Below are 21,002 nucleotides of genomic sequence, written 5' to 3'. Positions count from 1 at the left end.
CGCACCACGTCCCTTGCTTTCGGGGTCCGCGGAGCCTCCAGAAACCATAACGTCCTTTCAGGCTCATCGCTATTCATCCCTCCAGTGGTCTCGCTCGCCCAGCTGAGAGAGATGTCAAACGGGGCCTCGTGTGCATATGTGTGTGTGCGCGCGCGCTCTACATTTTTATTAGGACTAAAAAAGGTCTCCTCACGGATAGGAAGGGGAAGAAAAATCCATGTTGATGCTTCCCGCTATAAAGTGCTTAGTTCAGGTGCAAGGCTTTGGTTAGAAAATTGCAATTAAAGCTGTTGTTATTGTTTAATTGTTTATGACTATTATTTGACATACATTACACCATATATCAAGTATTCAGAATAGGAGGCACGAAAAGAAGTAAGCAAAATTAAATGTTCATGGAATTAATAATTAATACTCTAAATTTTTAATTTAGTTATTTATTGTAAAAGGTATTTGTTCGGAGCGGTATGATTTTTAAGACCGAGGGTGATCCTGACCCCAGTTGCTCACATGAAACTACCTTCCGAATACATTTAAATTTAATGAGACTGTGCAACATGTTGGGGTTTTCATATTTCACTGACTGGTAGATACTTGGCACCATTGTTACACTGTGGCAAAAGGCTTGGTCACAGTTTACTCGACTGGACATTTACAGGTGGAACTGGAGTTAAAATGACTCAAACAGAGCCTGTTCTTTCATGTGATGGAATGATTCAAAACACCGGGATCCTCCCTCTCAAACGCGGCTCTTCACACCTTTACCTTATTCCTCTCTTGCACCCTCACCAGATTGAAAGCCTCAAACCCTCAAACAGTCCTCCAACCATTTATTGCATTTCCCAGACCCGCTCTGTTCACCGAACACATTGGGTTCCGGTAATAGCTCTTCTGTCATCTCGTGGAATCCCTCCCTTTTCCAGTGCCATGCCTCCAGACTGAATAGCAATCTAAATGCAGTTCACTTCACATTTATTTGAAATCTCATTAACTGGATATAAAGAGCCAAAGAAATGGCTTGTAAATAGAATATCTTGGCCACGTGGATGAGGGAAAATTTATTCATGATTAGTCTTTTTTTTTTTTTTCCACCTCCTTTCCCGGCGCAGTGAATGTCTGTAAAGTGTCAGCAGTCATTTTCAGGGCGAAGCCCAGTATCTCTTCTAAATAAACTCCATTTAAACGGACACAAGAGGCTGTTCACAGACAGAGAAAGATGGAATCCATTATGAAAAGTGAAAGTGAGTGACACCGCTTCCTCACTGACACCCATTTTGACAAGCGAGGAGGAGAAACAGTCTTGGTCTAAATTCAAATAAGCCTGGCAAATTAAGGGAATATTATATTGAAGCCATTGGTCCGTTGGCAGAAATTACAGCTGTTACAGTTACAAAAAGTCATGAATACCTGTATCATAAAGCATGGGTCTTCAACAGGGGGTATGAGGCCCCTAGGGGGTCTGCGGAGGCACTGCATATATGTTGATACTATATATTTTATATATATTTTTTTAAATTTTCCCCCACAAATTTAAATGTCTTTAAATACGCATTAACATGAATCGAACATAGTTTAGTAAAGGGATAAGGGATACGTTAATGTTGAATGCAAAATGATAATAATAATGTATATTTATAAACAGCACCAGGCCAAGTTCAACATAGAACACATATACTACATAGGGAGTCCCTATTTAATCTCTCCATCAGTTTGGGGTCCTTGGCATGGGAAACGTTGAAGACCCCTGTCATAAAGCACAATGTTTATAGTTATATTGAACACATTTTGACATTGTAAAAGACTATAGATGTGTGTGTTTAAGTGGAGCATATACTATAAGTATATAATAGATTTCATCAACAAAGAACATGCCTTGATTGGTATAAGGACATTTATTGGTTTGGTGTGTGTTTTTATTCATTTTAGTGCAAGCAGGCATCTCTTTTTGTCATATTTGTGTGTTTTTTCAGTACATAATTAAATATTTAGTGATTGTTTTGTTTGGTTGGTTGGTTGTAGTAATGCTACTACAGGGAATTACTTTAATATTGTCTTAGTCATTCTGTTCGTTCTTTTTATTCAGTATTACAAACACTGAATAACTAATTTTTAATTGTTTTGTACCTTAAGATACATCACTAAGTTTAAAGGTGATACAAAACCTGTAGTGGGAATCTAAGTGGTTGAGTTCAGGGAGAATTAACTGTTAAGTAAAAACTGTAAAAGAAATAGTATAGTAATCAACAGTGTACAGTGGAAGAAATGTTTTTCTGTGTCTGGGAAAATAATCATAAGGCACAAAGTCCTTTAGTCTCACTTTGTCACTCCTCACCATATTGTATATATCCCGTGCTCCCTGGAGCCTCCCGGCCCTAACGAGGAGTGGCGATAAATAAATAATTGGCAGAATTTGGGAAGATTATGCTTCTGAACTGACATGTTTCACACAGAGACTGTCCTCGCCGCCGTAAATCACCTCAGCCAAAGCGCCGCATCTGAGCGCGCGTGTTTACATCGTCATCACTGAACTGTGATGTACACGGCTCTTGGCTTCGCGAATCGAGACGTTCAACACACCCACATTCACTACGGCACTTGCCAAGGGCTGTCAGATGGAGGGCAAAGGGATGTGTGGGCCTAATGAGAGTCTGGCCAGGAGTCAGGAGCTTTATGAAGTCCCTGAGGTGAGTCCTGGACTGGGGCGAAACCACTGCAATCCATAACCCAGTGACACTTATGACTGTTGGCTGCTCAACTTTCTCACTGGAGCATATTTTATTGAGGGGGGCTGGGGAGGGAGATGACTACACTGAGGAGATTATAATCATGTTAATCAATTTTTGTTTACAGAGAGCTTCTTGGCTTGTCTTTGAACGGTTGCCAGTGTATTCATTTTCATTTGTGGTGCAGTTTAAAGATGCCTTTAAATCTTATCTCGTGCCGGCCAATGGAAAACCTACAGTCTCACTGATATCATCCAATTTCAATCTGGCTTCATATTATTCACCTTAGACAGTGCAAAGGGAAGCAGAGGTGGACTTGTAAACAGCATTTAAAAATTTTTTTAAAAAAAAGTAATTTTTCATGTTCCACCACATTTCCCGCTTTCTAACTTGAAATAATCATTCTCTGCATGACCCGTCATAAGTTTATCTGCAAAGTGTCCCCTGTGCGTTTTCTTCATTGAAAACGCAAGATTTAATACATGCGCGATCCATCCCGCATGTCAAGGAAATTTATGTGACATGTACGGAACAGATGCAGGAATTGATGAAAACACAGATGGTTTCTTTGTCCAGTTCAACAGAAGGCCCGAGAAATCCTAGACTTCACTTCCTTGAATAAAATAATGCTGTATCAGCGGGCTTATATGGGGGGAAAGGCGTTTTTTTCTTTTGCTTTGTTTTGTTTTATTTGAGATTCATCTGCTTGATTCACGGGACAAACTTAAACCTTAAACTTATCTTAAAAGTGTACCCTATTTATTTATATTAAGGCTACCTTAACCCACTTTCTTTATTATATGACATAGGAATGTTGTATGTTTTCGGTACAGTTCGGAGCAGAGTGTGCACATCGCTCACAGTGTATCTTTCCATCAGCGGTGCACTCCGGTCCGGCTGGTAGAGTGGACACAACGTGCCACTTTTGATTATGATAGCAGAAATTGCGCTGAATGCACTTACCGCCTCTGCACTAGGACCACACAACTGTTTCCCCACACGGTTATCCAATAGAGCAAATATCATTATGAAGCTTAGGGAGAAATCTAATCACTTTCCGCAGAGTTTGATGACAAAGTAGGGTAGAGCATGGAGTCAAGATCATATTACCAGCTACACAGACTGAACCGGACCAAGGCAACATCGGCTCAGTTGGTCTTAATAGCGCGTGTGCTGTTTTACAAGGTCAAAGGAATGTGCTGATAAATGTATGACTTATAGGAAAACTGTGTGCGTTAATTCTTCTGAAATAAAATAAATTGAATAACTAACACTGTAGGGGAAAAAGCCTGCCATCATTTGATTAATAAAAGACAGCGTTGCATTTACAGCACTGTAAAATTAAACTGAAAATTTATACTCAATGCAGCACTTAAAGTCTGGCAGGCACACACCCGAAGGCGGCCTGAAGTGAGAGGACAGCTGTGCAGCATATTGCGACTGATGTGCCTTAGCCTGGCTGGGTTGTGCGTACATGTCCAAATGTGTGCGTGTTTGCCCAAGAGATTGAAAGTGTTTGCCCTCTTATTACAGAGCGGATTAACCATCGGGGAGGCTCACACTTTCCTCCGAGCACCTCAGAGCAGTAAAACAAGGCAGCGTCCTGAGAGACATGTTTTATTCACCCACGTCTCATTTCATTTTCACCTCTCCTCTGTCCTGATGTTTGTGTGTCAGCTGGGCCCCCAGCTGGCCGTCCCACAGTTTTCCCTCTTATTGTTGAGTATGTGAATCCGTACACGGCGCTGTTGACAAAGAGGGACGGTAGTGAGGTTGGAGTCATGAAAATACATTTGTGGAACGCTACATGCAGGTGTTTGCCTTGTTTAAGATCCTTAACAAGTGCTAAATTGAGCACTGGAGTGCATAGCCTGAAGAGAACTGTTTCATTGCAGTGGTAGTAGAGATGTGAAGGGCAGGAGAGCGCGGAGGTGCTATAATTCTTGGATATCGGCTCCCTCTGCTGGTCAATTGCCTCTACCCAAAGGGAACAGGAAGAGATTAATAGTTCAGTTAGTAAAATAACTCCGTGATGTGGATCACTTTCATATAGTTCATGGATTTATTTCCTCAGATGTTTCTAATGTCAAGCCCAAACTGCAGAATCATCAACTTGATTTTAAAATGCATTCATATACCGTTGTTGTGCGTAACAAAGCTGCTGCGACGTCACAAGAGCTTCCTTTTATTACCACTCATTTTCAGAATTTTGGAGGATCTCGTAAATACCCATTTCCCGTGTTTAATTTTCAGAAAGCAGCACGATGTGAGCATCCCCTCCATTCACTGGGTCTGATTGACTGGATGATTGCAGTTTCTATTCACAGATGCAGCTGTGGGCTGGGAGCATGTATCACCTCGGCTGAAAGCGTTCCCACATCTCCTCGTATCACGCACATCTGTCAATATCAGAAAGTCATCTGGAAGAGGAAGATCCTGTTTGAACGGAAGCCAAGGGGAAATGAGCCCAGTGTTCTGAGCATGTCTGAAAATAAACAGAGATCAAACCGACCCAAAATAAATACCAATACGATGACGCAAAACACATGTAATTGTTAATATTCTTATTACAGAGGAACTAATACAAGGCCACAGCGAGGATTTATGTTACAAGGACGGCAGCCTGTGTTCTTGTCCTCCCATTGCTCCGCCGAACAGTTGCCATAACACCAATAAAGTGTGACAGTGAGCTGGCACACACATATACAAAACTTGCTTCCATTTGTTTTACACCAGTTCCACATGTGGTTATCCACCCACCTGTCAAAAAAAGAAAAGATGAAAATGCCTTTTAAGCCAGCGTAGCAGCTACACACAGATGTGTCCATCACCATTCATCCTATCTGCATGGGATCTTCCCAGATGGTTCACACAAGGAAATCGCGCACTGACCTTGCTGGAGCTCTTATTACTGAGACTCGTATATCACCCTGACAGAATATTTAAGTTGGAACATTTATCCTTTGATGGGTTATAAATAACGGTAAACTTTTGACATTAGCGGGTTTATAAATCCGGGGCGACCATAGTTTACCTTTACATCTCAAGCACACTGTTGCTAAGAGCTCCCTGGCACCCAGGACATGGGAAAGGCTTCAAGAAGTGTGAGAGTCACAAAAGTTATTAGAAAAAAATATAAAAAAGAACAAAGAGCACAGAGGCCAACGCTTCACTGCCTTTATACCAGTCTTTCCATATTGTGCGTCTCATATAAATGTCCAAAGCAATCAGTTTGAGGAGAAAAACTTTCAGTTGCATAAAAGGCATAAGAAGCATCAAAATCTGAACCTAAATGAGAGCACCAAAAGTCGAGTTGGTTTTTAGTTTTCAGAGCTTAAGGCCCTAGAGTAGGTGGTTTTTAAATGAGTATGCCTTCCCATACAAAATGACCCCACGGATTCATTCGTGTAGTTCATTACAACCTGTATTCGACTTGACACTTCCCTCTAGTGGTCGTAATAATTACGAGTTGAGACATTTGAGATGAGGTTTGTTCATCCACAGTTTAAAATGTACAGTTATGGCAGCAGTAAAGGGATATTTGTTGTTGTTACTGCTCCTTTAAATCTTTGAGGGGGACCTACAGACCCGTGAGGAATTACAGCCGTCACCGACAACACAATCTAGCAAAAATTGACAAATTCCTAATTTCTCATAAACTGACGCACCAGACGCTTTGCTGCACAGCATCTGATCTGAGACGTCTTCATAGGAAACTGTTCGGAAAAGCGCAGGCGCTTGCTAAAAACACTTGGCAGGTGGATGGGCGAGCCATCTGCCTATTGCCATCTTTCACGAGCGAACTTCAAGCAATTGGATCAGCAAACCATCATCGTGTAATAGGAAAGCACCAAAGTGGCTCCTCTTTGGCACTGAGCGTTGAAAGATGGCGAGGAGCAAATCAGTATAGTTAGTTGAGTGTTCTAGTTGGTAAGGAAAGAATGCACGCGAGAGGCCCACCACGCTATCATTTTCAAATGATATTTTCGACGCTGTCGATAGACCGTGAATAAAAGGAAACACCCATTGGGGGCAACAGTTCTGCATAAGACCACGATTAGATGAACTAGTGCAGTTTACCCACAAGCACATAGCTTAAAGCCTGGTAAGAAAGATTCTCAGGTGAGCTAATGATGTTTTTTTTATACAAAGTGTACCATGAAAATTCAGGACCCCCTGAAAGTATTGTGTCATCCCTGGTAGTCTTACTGCTATGAGAGCTGCCAAACTCCCAGTACAGTTTCTCTGTGATTTATCTCTGTCTGAGGGTCCTGATATCTCTACGTTCAGATTTTGATGGGTGTGATAAAACCAGGCAGTAAAGTAATGTCAGCTCCATAACCACAGCTGGTGTTACTCACAGGAGGGCGGCTTTGATGTTCTACAGACTTTTAGAGAAAGTCTTCGGGAGTCGTGTCGTGACTGACAGGCCAGACAGAAGAAATACGTACGGTACAGAGTCAGATACAGACGTCACTGCCGCCCTGTCAGACATCATCAGCATTGTAAAGTCTCATGTGTCTCTGTAGTTCTCGTTACTGCTAAATCAGACGTGATTGACGGGCCTGGTCAGGAAAGTGGGTAGATGTTCACAATGACTGTGTGGTTGATGCGTTCAGCGTGGAACAAGTACATTTAGAAAACGCAAACGTGCAACAGTGTGAAAAGCAATCATCAATAAATATATAAAACTTCTTGGTTGCCAAAATGTAGTAAAATAAAATATATGGTGAAGGGCATCAGAGTGCCATGTCTTCAGGTCAGCCCATCTGGGACAGGTGTAAACGTGCAGCTGGTAGCACATTTTATGATGGTCAGAGAAAATCTGACTTGGCTTTAGAACAGGAACAAACATGATTTCAGGTGAAATGCTGGATAACAGTTTCAGAGAGGGAGTAAACAAGCTGAATCCACAGCGGAGCCTCTGCACGTTTGAAAAACTTTTGTTGCACAGCAAAGCCCTCAGTGCTGGGAAAAGAGAAACGAAAAAAAAAAAAGTGTATTGGGTTAAGTTTGATGAGTTTGTCTGGCCTGTCTGGGGGTCTGATGTCCGGAGGTTTAAGAACCGACCCCTGTCTCCGATGGCCTGCTGTTTTCATCAGCTGCTCAAGACTGCAATCACTCTTTCGTGCCTGCTGCTCTGCTCTTACTGGATTTGGAAATCCACTTACATCTTGCAGTTTTTCCACCTTGATGTGCCAGCATCGCAATGAATATGTTGCATGTGTCTTTAACACAGCAGCTTAGCGTGTAATGCATTCGCTTGCGGCATGCTCATGAGAGAAGTATCACTGATGCCACTGGATATTTAAAAATGGCAGAAATTGAGATGTTTGTAAAAGAAACTAAATTTATTGAAATGGGTTATGTACTTTTGTTGTTCATTATTGTTTCCTTTTTGTTAATTCTGTCACAGAATTAAAACAATAAAAACATTATCCCTATTTGTAGCCGGTACAGTACGCGCTAGCAGCTGCTGACACTGACTGAAGACTGAATCCTTGAGTAATGGCCTCTTCACGCTGCTCATAATGGCTCAACAAGTGTGACAGTGCCTCAACAATGTCTGTATCTATATTCTTAGGACCTTTGGAAGAGAAAATACAGCAGTTACGACAACTCACCCCGTCTTATGTAATTGCACGTCCTCAAACATTAACCGTGATAACACCAACTTTTAACTGGTAATTATCTCAGTGAACACTGGATGGCATTGTTGCCGTTTCTGCAATTTGCAGCAGCGCTTCAGGTTTTTTTTTTTTTTCCTTCTCTCCCTCCTATGTCAGAGCCGTGGTGTCAACCATGCAGAACAGCCTATTGTTACCGGATTTACATATTAAAATTGAAATATTTGATGTATTTACATCTTTAAAAAAAAAAAAAAAAACAAAAAACTTTAATCTCGGAGGGACTGATGTACAACACAAAAGATCAGATTCCTGAAAAGGCTTTTCCGGACGGATAGCAGAAGTCATCAAACACCTCACCTCACACACATCGAACCCTGTCCTGTCCCTGTGCTAATCTCGAGGGAGCAGCGTAATAATAGTTAAGGTTAATAAAACACGGCACTGACAGGTAGGGCTCCTTTAGATGTTGTTTGAGTTGTAAAAGTTGGGGAGATGAGCAGATCAACCTAAAAAAAAGGCCATTTTTGCACTTTTTGAGATGCCTGCGAGGTATTTTAATTATTTTATAAAGTATATGCATTTTTTTTTTTTTTTTTTTGGATGTAAACCTAGGAGCAGTCTATTTAAACAGAAGACTATTTAACCAAGGTAGGTGCTCTTAGTGTCTCCAATATAACAGTTTTATTTACACACTGTTCCCCACAGGAACACAGTATAGCTGTCTGGCAATTATCCTGGATTAGCACACAAACTGGTTTTTCCAGCCTGGCTCCAACATACCCACCTCACCTGTATTTTGTCTCGGACACCAGACACCACGGGTCACTGACTCACTGAGGAACGTCACTGTCAGCTGATTAGAGGCTAAGTTTGAGCCCTTCTGCCAGTGACTGAGATCAACGGTGAATGAATTACCCACCACTCCTATTATCCTGGCAGGGATAACGAGTTAAAATTGTCAGCTCAACTTGGGGAAAAGGGGAAAGAGAAGATGATTACCTGTCAGCAGCTGGGAGTGTGCTGGTTCTGCTTGGCAACTAAACACCACATTAACAGCATTTTCGTCCACACTGCTGGTACATCACCTGAGCCGGCGCGCTAGGATTAATGACACGTGGACGTCGCAGTTTTGCGTCAGAGCAATGAACCCAACACAATTACGGACTGATATTGCACACCAAGATGCAGGACGTGTGCAGAATTTTAATATTTCCTGAAATTAAATCTTAGTTTTACACAGATGACCTCGGTGATTTCCTGCAGTCATCGTGACGGAAACGTTTTGATCAAGGCTCATGACTCAAAGTTTTACTTGAATCCCTGCCTCTGTGAAACTGCATAAATTAATAAAAAAATAATCCCATCGAAAATAATCTGACTTTGAAATGCAAATGAGACTAATGACTAATTATAAAACAATTTTTTTTTTTTTTTTTTTTAATCTTTGTTTTTTTTTTACCATCAGTACATATACACTGCCAGTCAAGACTTTGGACATACTTTCTCATTGAATTGAATGAGAAGGTGTGTCCAAACCTTTGACTGGTACTGTATGTAATGGCTCAATACGTCCTTGACTCTGTTTAATTTTACTTTGTGCCCGAAATAAAAGACGTTTTAAAGTGCGTATGCTGTATTATTACAAATATGCCTTCATTAAGTGGAGCGCACATGGCAGAAAAAAAAAAGAAAAAATATGAGAGGCTCTTTTTTTGAAAAATGGTGAAATACCAGTCTTGCTGACTGGCAGTGTCAGCGGCCTCCCCTTGTTTGTGACCCCTGTCAGATGACTGTGAAGGTCTCTAATAAGCGACAGCGATGGTGAGCAGCACTCGCTGAACTGTCTCTTCCAATAGCGGCCGCTTCACATCCTCTCGAAAAAAAAAAAAAAGAATAAAATAAATAAAACAAGTGCTCAATTCTGGCCCTTCCCCCTAATTGTTTTCTATGCTCTGCTGAGTCTGTCTCCACCAGCGCTCTGTTCAGCAGCAAAAACTGCAGTACCATTATCTTCGCTTTAATGCTACTCGAGGGTACTTGAGTCCAGTGTTGCTCTCTTCCAATGTGTAAGTTAGAGTTTTGAAATAAAACCGGAATAAATATGTTTCATAAGCAGCATCTCCAGGGAGGACAGCAGCAGCAGCACAGCTGGCGGAGTGGGTTCTTCCTCTTATATTGGGCGGCCGTCTTGAACTTCTCATTAGATGCGGCTACATAATCCTGTGTCCTCTCCACGTTGGTCTGGATGTGTTCGATGTACGCCCCTTGTTCCTCCACCAGCATGAAAATGTCCAGGAAGAGGTCCCTCAGCTCCTTCATGTTGCTCTCCAGGCTCAGCAACTCCTGTTAATGGAGAATGATGGCAGGATTATAACTGTAGAAAGAGCGGATGTTGGTGAGATGGAAACTTGGTAATCTCTTTGTGTTTAGAGTGGCTGTAAAGGACGGAGGGCACTGGGTATCTCTCCCCTCAAGGAATTAATATCATTCACCTGGTTTCCCAGGTCGACACAAGTCTCTAATGGAGGCTGAGAATGAAAACCAGCAGGGCTCAGTCTGACAACTGTTGGAGGAAATTATACATCAGCAAGATATTTTTCTAGACCTTTTGTCTTTGTGAGTTTAATCCTTCTCAGTCCCCATCTCATTCATTAATTTTCTGTAGCCGCTTGTCCTCTAGAGGGTCATGGGAGGCGGGGGGGACCTTATCCCAGCTGTCAGTGGGTGAGAGGCACAGTACCCCCTGGACGGGTCTCCAGTCTACTGTAGAGCTAACACAGAGAGACAGACAACCATTCACACTCACATGCACACCTACGGCCAATTTAGAATCAACAATTAACCTGACAAGCATGTCTTTGGACAATGGGAGGAAGCTGGAGAATCCAGAGGAACCCAAGCTGACACGGAGGGAACATGCAATCTCCACACACGCTGTATATCCGTTTCCCCGAGAAATGAGCAAAACCTAAATATCACAATAAAAAACTGGTAATGGAAACACCTACACTTTGGCGCAGGGGGTCATGTGACCAGTTCTCTCTCAAAGCTAAGGTGACTAGACTTTAAGAGAATTATGGGATATCACAAGACCAGACTTTACGAGAGTTACAGCTCATTCGCAAAACACCTTTCAATAGAAACACATACGAAGTGCAATTGTACTTTATCGAAATTTCAGAAATATTACTTCTATTTTTGAAACACAGCTACAGAAAGACTCAAACCTTCTTGCTGTGAGGCATCAGTGCTAACCACCACACCATGCCATTTTCAGTATTCCGTTAAATGTATTTAATTTTCTTAACCCAATTTTGTCAATTAGTTATAAAAAGTGTATGTGTCTTGGTTTGGGATGGGATTGGATGGATCCTCATAGACAGCATAAGGCACCTACTCACAGTAGTCCAGTCTACCGATGAAAGTGGGCATTTGACAATAACAGAGCACTGATTAAAAAAAATTAACGCATGCTTTCAGTTTATGTAGCTCAATTGGGTGCTTTAGCTACCTTGGAGAATTAAGAGTTCTCATACCCTGGGTGGTGTTACCCTCACCTTATGTCTCTGTTCGATCTCGGATAATTGCGACCGCGTTATTCTGGCATCATTCAGCAGGTTCTCATTGAAGACCTCCCATTTTCCTTGGGCAACCATCTCATTCACCTCTTCCTCTGTCACATCCCTGCCCGAAACCTCGAGTTGCCGGATAATGAAGTGCTTACAGCGCTCCTGCTTGGTCAGCAGACCTTCATTATACTGCCGCATTACCTGGAAATAATTATAGCAAAAAGAGAGAATGGGAAAGGCGGGAGAGGGGAAATGAGAAATGAGTGGGTATTTGAGTCTTTTTCAGCATAAACATTATTTATATTGCCTGTGCCTGAACCCGCTATCCCACAATGCATTTACTGGATATCTTCACATCTCAGCAAGGGAAAATGGTCATATAGTCACTTTGAATGGTAAATGGTATTGTTTTTACATAGTGCTTTTCTACTGATTGGTACTCAAAGCGCTTTACAGTCACAAATACATCTACCAATTTACTCACACAGGCACTTTCACACACCGAGCACTAAGAGCAACAGGGGCTTCAGTGTTTCGCTCAAGGGCTCTTCGTGTGGGCCTGTTTGTGAGTTCCTTATTCTTTGTGTTGTATCGTGCAAAACTGAGCTTCATTCAGAACCAATCTAATCTACAAAAAAATAATTAAATTTATAGATAGCCATAGTGTATTCCCAACCTGCTGGAATTTGCGGTACAGCGCTGCATGCTGGGACCGTTGTATCCTTGACGTAACTCCAGTGGGTCCCTGCAGCTCCTCGGTTCTTTGGACCTGTTTTGCAAGTGCATCTAAACGTCGATGGATGCTTTCGGCCTGGAGCTTGATGTCCCGCGTTATGCTGCTCTCTTTCTTCATCACGCTGAAACGACGCATGGTTGCCACAAGGGACTTTTGCTGCTGAGTGAACTTTAACACCTGTTTCCAGGTAGACAAAACTTTTTCTTAGGATCAGTCAACCTTTGAAAGCAGCAACAAACAAGAGAAACTGCTTGAATATTTTACCTCCACGTCCAGCAAGGTGATGTCATCGCGGATTTTCTGGGCATCAGCCAGGAAGTTCTCAATGACTGGCTCCTCCTCGAACACCACAGCCTGCTGCCTGATAACCCCGACCACCACGGAGTCATCGTCATCGCCCTCCGCTGAGAAAGGATTGCTATTCTCGATTGGGACTTCAGAAGATTCTTGAACCTTCTGCTGTAGCTCCTCTAGCCGGTCTTTCATGGTGGAAGAGCCCTCCCCTCAGGATGCAAAGTTATCACAGTACGTATATGGCTCTTTCCAAAGATGATGAAAGAATGCTGAAAAACAAACAACACTTGAAGAGCCCATTTTGGCATTCTGGACTACTGCAAAATAGTTTATAAGTATACATTATTATTATCATTTTGCATTCAATATTAAGCTAGTCAAATAGTATTTTTTATTTCCAACATGTGCCACAATAGTGTGGCCGTGCAACTGCCGTAAACTCGGCCAATTGCGGGGAACCTGACGGAGTCAGAGTGCAATATGCAGCCACGTGATTGGCTCAGTAGCGATGGGGGCGGGGCCTACTGTGTACAGGAGGCTTAGATTGACAGGTCTAGTGTGGCACTCTGTGTGAAACAGTGCTCTGTTGAGACAGCTCCCGTATCGCTGAATGAGTGAAGTGCTGACTGAAATGCATCAAGCAGAGGACATTAATGGCACCTTCGCTACATTTTAACCTTTAACCTTCAAACCTTTTTTCGTGATGTTCAAAAAATGCAATTTTATAATGACCATTAGAAGTGGACGTCTAGGTAGGAGATATGACCAGCTTTTTCTATAGCCACTTAAAGATTCACTCTTCAGTGCTAAACGTGCTAAACTGTCCACCATAATAATTCTCCCAATTCCTTTACAAAGTACTCCTAGGTAAATCAAGTATGCCCGCAGTTAACACTGCTCTCCAGTTTATCCAACGCAATTCAGAGCGTGATTCATTTTCATAATCATTTTAACTTCATCTGCCCTGATTAGAGCATAACTAATGAGCCACATCTGGATTCTACCCAACCCGAGTATTTTTAGCCGTAGGCCTATGAAAAACAACGTGAGGTGAAAAAAAAAAGAAGAAACAAGCAGAAAGTTTATCTGCAACATCAGTCAAACTGACTGGAGTTCATTTTCCCATGAGAACCGAGCTGTACCAGCACACTCAACAAAAACAAGTGAAGCACGTCTTCAATGATGAGTCGAGTAAGGGTGACCTCGATGAACGCAGATGAACATGAACACGAGCCCAAATATAACATGTTTAATATGTAGCATCTGCTTATGAAGCTTGTGAATACAAAATTGGAATTACCGCTAAGTATCAGACTCACTTCTCCTCCAAGTTTTCAACTCCACCATCCTGTTTTCTGCTAAACCTATGAGGTGCTCATGATTAAAACCAGGAGAAACAGAATCAGATTTCATGAAGTGCATATGCATGTTGAGTATAGGCATTCAAATGGGCATAGCACCACACCACCAGTTTGAGACTCCCTCTGCCACACAGGGATTTGGGTTTTAGGGGCCGTAACATAATCTTCCGAGAGCATACGATTGTGTGTTTGGCTGTTGAGAAATGGAGCGTTTCAAATCACAGACTATCCCATTTCTGGAAAGATTACAAACAGGAAAGATCCTATGTTGTGTGCGTGTCGTAACTGTTGCAAATTTGTCAGACGTCAAAGAATGTAAACGAATCTTCAGGGCTGAACCCCCCCCCCCCATTCCCCTCCTCGTTTCCACTCCCTACCTGCTCGACACAGAAGAGCCGATTAAAGAAATTGCTCAAAGGATTTGGGAGCACATTCTGCCGTGTTTAGCCTAAAAACCTGGAAGAAAGTAGAGCATGGTTCAAGAAGGAGTCCAGCCTGGGGAACGTTTTGTTCTCTAAAACAAGCAAACATTTTCTTCCTGCCATCCATCTGCTCCTTTGTCTGTGTTTCTGAAGGAAATCTTGTGTTGACATTCTTTCATTTCCATGCAGGTGGAGGAGGAGTGCTGCCTTTTACAGTTATTCGGACAGTTATTCCTCTCTTTCAACTTCACCAAAAAAAAAAGAATTCTGCTTCAAATATTTCTAAAAATGTAGATGGTGTCTCACTATATATATATATGTTTTAAACCAGACCTAACGTCAACTAACATTAATAAAAAAAAAGTTTTAAAAAATACAGGAACATACTAAAAATACTAAAAACTTATCTACATGAGTGTAAAATGCATGTTTACATTCTTTCCCTGTTATTTCAACTTCCGGCATAATTTTACACAAATACACAGTTGCACAAACATTCAGTCAGAAATGAGGAAATTACCTTAATCTCGTTGGTATTCCATCAGGGGTTGAGTGTTAAAGATTCCCATTCAGACCAGGAGCAATGTAATCCAACACAAAGACATTCTCTGATATCATCAAGTCATCTTCAGGCCTCATTACAATCACCTGCTGCACATCAGATGTGTCACGGAGTTGAATATTGTCACTCCTCCAGCTGTCTGTCAGGCCAGTTACACGCACAAGCAGGGAAAGTTTTGAGGAAGTCTGGTCGAGTCGGTTTCAAGCACCTCCCCTCCTTTGGAGAAAGTCCCAGATCAGGCCAATTGGAAAGGAGCAGGCTTGTGGCCTATCGGCTTTTCTAAAGAAGCACGAGGTGACGTGATTAAGTAAATGAGGAGGGAAAGACAGAATGGTAAGCACTCCAAATACATAAACCCTTCCCTTAGGCCTTTTTCCTTCACAGGAAAATAGAGCAGAGCAAATAGAAGTGTATTGTGTACACTGCAAAGGCCAAACAATGGGGACTGCGGTTAGGGTGTCAACCAGGGCGTTGAGTTTCTGATTCAGCAGAGTTAATTTCTGTGTGAAGTGTCTGGGTTCCTGGGGTAAGCCCTCTTGGTCTGTGGATATTAGGCCCCAGTAACTCGGCTGAGTACTTTTGACAGATTTCTACTGACAAGCTCCCTAAAACTCAGCAGCCCTTTCAACACGGGAAGGGACGGAGTCGCTCTGTGCTCTGCAGCATAACATGCTGTGCAAAGCTGTTTGAAGTACAGTGTCAGAGAAAGAGAGGGGAGACAAGTTTTGAGGATGAGAATAGTTTGGTGGGGACAAAAGTTCAGTGTTTGTTACCTGAAACTTGGGAGGCTGGTTGCGGAATTACTGACATTTCTCTTCATGGAACTCAAGCAACCATGTTGTAAGGGGAGAGGGGTGGGCAGTGATGCACAGGATAGCACACCTGAGGTAAAGTGTCCGATATTTAATGCCGATAGAACTTATACCTGGCTTCAATGTTATTCACTCTCTTCCCAAAGTGTATTTTTATTTTTCTCTTATTAAACAGAACTGTTGATCATTTAATTAAACTGAAGGATAGCACCAGTGCCACTAGCTACAAATCATTTTTACTGTGGAGTAGTTTGATCCCAGGATTTTTTATTTATTTATTTTCTTAAATAAAAGCATATTAACCACATCAGGACTATGCGAAATGCTCTTATTAAAGATTTATTTCTGTTGTACCAGATGCTGCTCTGTGCCTATAATAATGCTGCAGCAGTCTGCTAACTGTGAGTCATCTATCCCTAATGGCAAGATATTATGACGACAAGGCAAAACAGGTTTTCTCAGAGTCTCAGAACTCACCTTCATCAGCATCACTGGGAACATCCTAAATTTACTTTTCCTTGATTCCCTTTTCTGCATCACCGGAAAAGGAGCGGACTAAGGTGTTTATGTTTGATAATTACGCAACTTAATTAAAAATCTCATGGAACCAAAAGTGGAAACGACATATGAAGTGTTTTTTTTGCCAAGGTCAGAGGACAGCCGGGCATGCCTCCTGTCGAGCAAGCTGAACTAGACATGTTTAACAGGGAAAGAGCATTTCCACACGTACAGTGCGAAGGGAAATCAAGGGATGTAGACTGAACGGTTGTGTAGCCTTAAGAAAACCACTAATCAGTGAGGCTAACCGGAAAATAAGTCTTCATTTTTCTAGGGAGCATAAAGATTGGACTGTGGAGCAAGATTTACCCTGTTCCAGGGTGATGGGGCATCAGGGTAAGAATAGAGGCAGATGAAGTGATGCACCCATCATTCCTAGTTTCTATACAAGCCTGTGGAGGCAGTGCTATGATTTGGGGTTGGGGCAGCGCTATGATCTGCCAAAAAATGAAGTCAGCTGACTACCTGAATAGATTGAATGACCAGGTTATTCCATCAATGGGTTTTTTTTTCTTCCCAAGATGACAATGCCCAGATTAATCAGCTCAAATTGTGAAGGAGAGTTTCAGGGAGCATGACACATCATTTTCACACACGGATTGTCCACCACAGAGTCCAGACCTCCCATCATCAATACAAAATCTTGGTGAAAAATGAATACAAAACTGGATGGAAATAAATCTTGTGACATTGCAGAGGCTTACCTACTCCATGCTACAGTGAATGCATGATGTAATCAAAGCTAACCAAATATTAGAGTGTGTGACGTTTTCTTTTTTGGTGGTGACAACCATCACGCAACATAAAATATATTTTCCAGCACATTTTATCTCACATATTGTTACTTCAGAAAGCAGAAAATTCAGTTTTAGTGCAGTATTTCTATAGTATTTATTTTTAAAGCAACATTTTTAGTATTATTATTATTACCACTGGTAAAAAAGGTATTGTGCTTCCAAACAGAGCTATGGCTTTGGGGCCGTATGAAAGAAAGCAGCGCAAACAACACACAGAGCTTCAACCAAAGCAGGCTGAAGTTCAACTGAGTGTAAATGAAGCGATCTGGGAAGCATTACAATGCAACATTTCCACAGTGTTTCATCTCCAGTACGCTGAATATGAAAGAGTGCGTCAGGTTGTCTTGGTCACTGTATCAAGTGGAGTTTATCTCGCAATATAGCCGTCGGAGCGGTCTCTGGGCATTTCTGTAATTGAAGGCATGTCAGAAGAAGAAGTGCTTTGATATTCTTCAGCGGAGGGCCCACAGACACAGAGGGAGAGATAGAGAGAGGGAGAAAGAGTAGGAGGAAAGACAACAACTCCAAAATAGCCTCTCACTCTCAACCTTGAGAGAGATATTTAAGCACTGCCAGGGAAAATATTCAGCGTTTTCTCTGGGAGAAGCGCAGATGAAACTGATATAACACTGGAGGTCAAAACTGACAGAAAGATGCTGTTAGCTTAATGTTAGATTAACAGCACGATCAGTGGATGTGAAGTAGACATTCCGAAGGGAAAGAGAGCCTCTGAACACATTAGTTGGAGCCAAAGACCACTAAAGATAGACATATCAGAATATTGGAACCAGGGAAGAATATACTGAAGGGACTAATAATGCAATTCGTTATCTCAGGCCTCTCTGTGTTTGGTTATCCAGCTACATTTTCATTAGTAAGATAATCACCAGTGGAAAAAAGACACACGTATAAATAGCCTTTCTGAACTGAGCCACTATTTTTTGTGTGGGGAAGGAAGAATGAACTCTTCCAACCTGATGGAGACTGTTGGATCTAACTTATCCGACATTTACTGGACACTGTGTTAAAAGAGCCAATCATAAGGATGAGTGTGTATTCTGTGTGGGGGTCAATCAGATTCAGGTTTTCACTGGTTGGCTTTTGAGTCAATAAAGCTGTTTGTTGGAAGGTATACAACAGTGCACTGTGGCACAATCTAGACAGCAGGCGTGATTCGAGTCCACTGAGGTTTTTGTTTGGCTGATTAGAGCCCTAAATTCCCACTATACAACACATTGATCAGGCTTAACTTTATGACCACCTTCCTATTACTGTGTGTCACGCCCTGGCCTTATGATGGCGTCCTGTGGTGTCTCACAACAGGATGTTGTTAGTGGGGGCCTTTGGATCCTCTGGGTTGAGGGGAGGGGGCTCTGTGGATGAGGCTTTTTCCAGTGCATCCCACGGATACTTGATCAGTTCTGGATCTAGTGAACTTGGAGGCCGGGTCAACACCTTGTGCTGTTTTTCATGTTTTTTGAATTGTTCCTAAAGCATTTTTGTGTGTGTGTCTGTGTCAGACCACATTGTTATGAGGTCTGGGGTGTCTGATCTGGTTTAGGCGGGTGGTGCATGTCTAGGTAACGTCCGCAAGAATGAATGAAACATTTCCCAGTGGAACACTGTATTGTCACAAGATGGTCAAAGTCATTTACGTCTCCTGACGGTAGTTTTAATGTTGTGGCTGACCGCTGTAAGTGCTTACACATGCACCTGCTTCACAAGCAACCGTAAGACTGACCTATGGTTTAAACTTAAATTATCAGCAGCCACAGAGGAACCTCCATCATACCATATGAGGATGACATGACAGGGCAATATCCGAGTTCAAAAAAAAAAAAAAAAGGCCAGCACCAGCCTGATATATGGGTCACACACCGGGAGCATGCAGGAAGGGGAAATGGGAGATAAATGAGAGAGGGGAGAGAGACGGTCACAGGGGCAAGGATAATGAGGTCAAAACCATTGTCATTAAGCCAATCAGAAAGATTGATACTGGGGTCGGTGGCTTTGCCTACTAAAATGAGGCAATCGCCGTTCTAGATATTAACCGTTCCCGGTGGGAACTCTATGATATCTTGCCTCGGGTCATTTAGGTTTTAATTTACAGTTGAGCTGCACAAACTTTAATTGCCAAATTTCACCTTACTGCACAAGCAAGATCAGTGTCAGAATGTTCACTTTTTTTTGTTACCCACAGTATCTACACACTAAAATCTAGTTAATCTCACAAGGTCGACTTCACATAGATGACAAAACAAATAATGAAGTCATTTTAACTGTGCTATTGTCCTGCTCCAGACAGTTAATGGCAGTGAACGGAAGTGTAAATTGGATGAACGCCTAAATAATGAATTACGTGATAAATGGTGTTAAAATAAACACTGTGAATGATGGGATGCTAGTCAAGCATTAACTGAGACTAGTTGTCCTCAAATGAACATGAACACAGTAAATAATCGAAACAGTATTCCCACCATAAAGAGGGGTGGTCTAAAGCTTTTATAACGAGTCTAGTAGGAAAATATAATTGCCTAATAATGGTCTGATTTCTGTGTTTTGGGGTGGAATCAATTGTTTTTTTCCTGCAAAACCATGCGGTGTAAATGTTACCTTTCTTGGTCAATGTCTTCTACAATATGAATGCATTTTTTTCTAAACATTTCCAGCAGGTTTGATACACCGGTTCCATTTTGCGAATGAAGAAAAACAAAAGAAAGAAAGGAAGACAGATTCTAATTGAGTTTTTGGGTCGTTTGCCCATTGAATGCCAGTGAACATGACGTGTTTCTGGGAGGGACACAAACATAGCAAAACAATGAGTTGTTCAAACAAGTGACCAAAAGAATAGACGAACAAAGCCAGAACTGACGTGGGCAGCAATGCTGAAAATGTCGGTCCATCTCTGCGGTTTTCTTCTGCTGTATGAAGTCCCTGTTGTTAGCTAAACTGGGAAAAACATGTTGTATATTTCCTTCCAAATAGATATTAAAAGTTACATTCTGATTGATACTTTGCTTTCATTTTAAACAGTGAAGTCTGATAAGAATAATTTATCATTTCAGTAAATGTACAAGAACATTTTCATACTTTCTCTTACGACTTTTTTCTTGGAAAGACAGGAAAAAGATGGTAGTTTACAATCTCTCTGCAGGATCTGGCCTCTCCTGAGGGCCCGGACAGAGCTCAGCTACAATCAACAGTCTATGGCCGCTCAGCTTTGGCCTCTCCTCCTCCGTTTAAGTAAGCACTTTAAACATGGGTCATTTCACCCCCTAGTGCCATGAGGCAGTTATATCATCCTCTGGACTGTGCAGGAGAAGGGGAGGGTGCGCCGCTAGAAACACAGGAGGGAGATAAAACCAGACGTGTGTGCTACACATCGGACACAGCGACACAAAATCTAGTTTTACTTGGCACGTTCAAACAACAAAAGCCTTTAAGTATCTTATTTGAGCAACCCCATTCAAAGTAGATCATTTGGAGATCATGTTTGCTTTTTTATTTATTTAGTTTTTATTCGTTTCATTTCAGTAAC

General features: G+C 41.9%; 1 protein-coding gene across 2 annotated transcripts; it reads right to left on the bottom strand.

Annotated features, from left to right (window-relative positions):
• Nucleotides 1-8,052: 8,052 nt before the first annotated feature.
• On the bottom strand, nt 8,053-15,453 carry stx19 (syntaxin 19). Of its 2 annotated transcripts, XM_047600191.1 has the most exons (6): nt 15,256-15,453; nt 14,691-14,769; nt 12,923-13,221; nt 12,599-12,835; nt 11,911-12,123; nt 8,053-10,696 (listed from the first exon to the last, which is right to left on the bottom strand). In XM_047600191.1, the coding sequence occupies exons 3-6, from the start codon at nt 13,142-13,144 to the stop codon at nt 10,460-10,462; spliced, it is 909 nt and encodes a 302-aa protein (XP_047456147.1). In that variant the 5' UTR covers nt 13,145-13,221; nt 14,691-14,769; nt 15,256-15,453; the 3' UTR covers nt 8,053-10,459. The 2 variants fall into 2 exon arrangements, with proteins under 2 accessions (XP_047456147.1, XP_047456146.1); XM_047600190.1 differs by lacking the exon at nt 14,691-14,769.
• Nucleotides 15,454-21,002: the final 5,549 nt, after the last annotated feature.

Source organism: Mugil cephalus, chromosome 12, assembly GCF_022458985.1.
Source record: "Mugil cephalus isolate CIBA_MC_2020 chromosome 12, CIBA_Mcephalus_1.1, whole genome shotgun sequence".
Taxonomy (NCBI): Eukaryota; Metazoa; Chordata; class Actinopteri; order Mugiliformes; family Mugilidae; genus Mugil; species Mugil cephalus.
The sequence above is the reverse complement of the archived record's forward strand: the minus strand, read 5'-3'. Positions and strand labels throughout refer to the sequence as shown.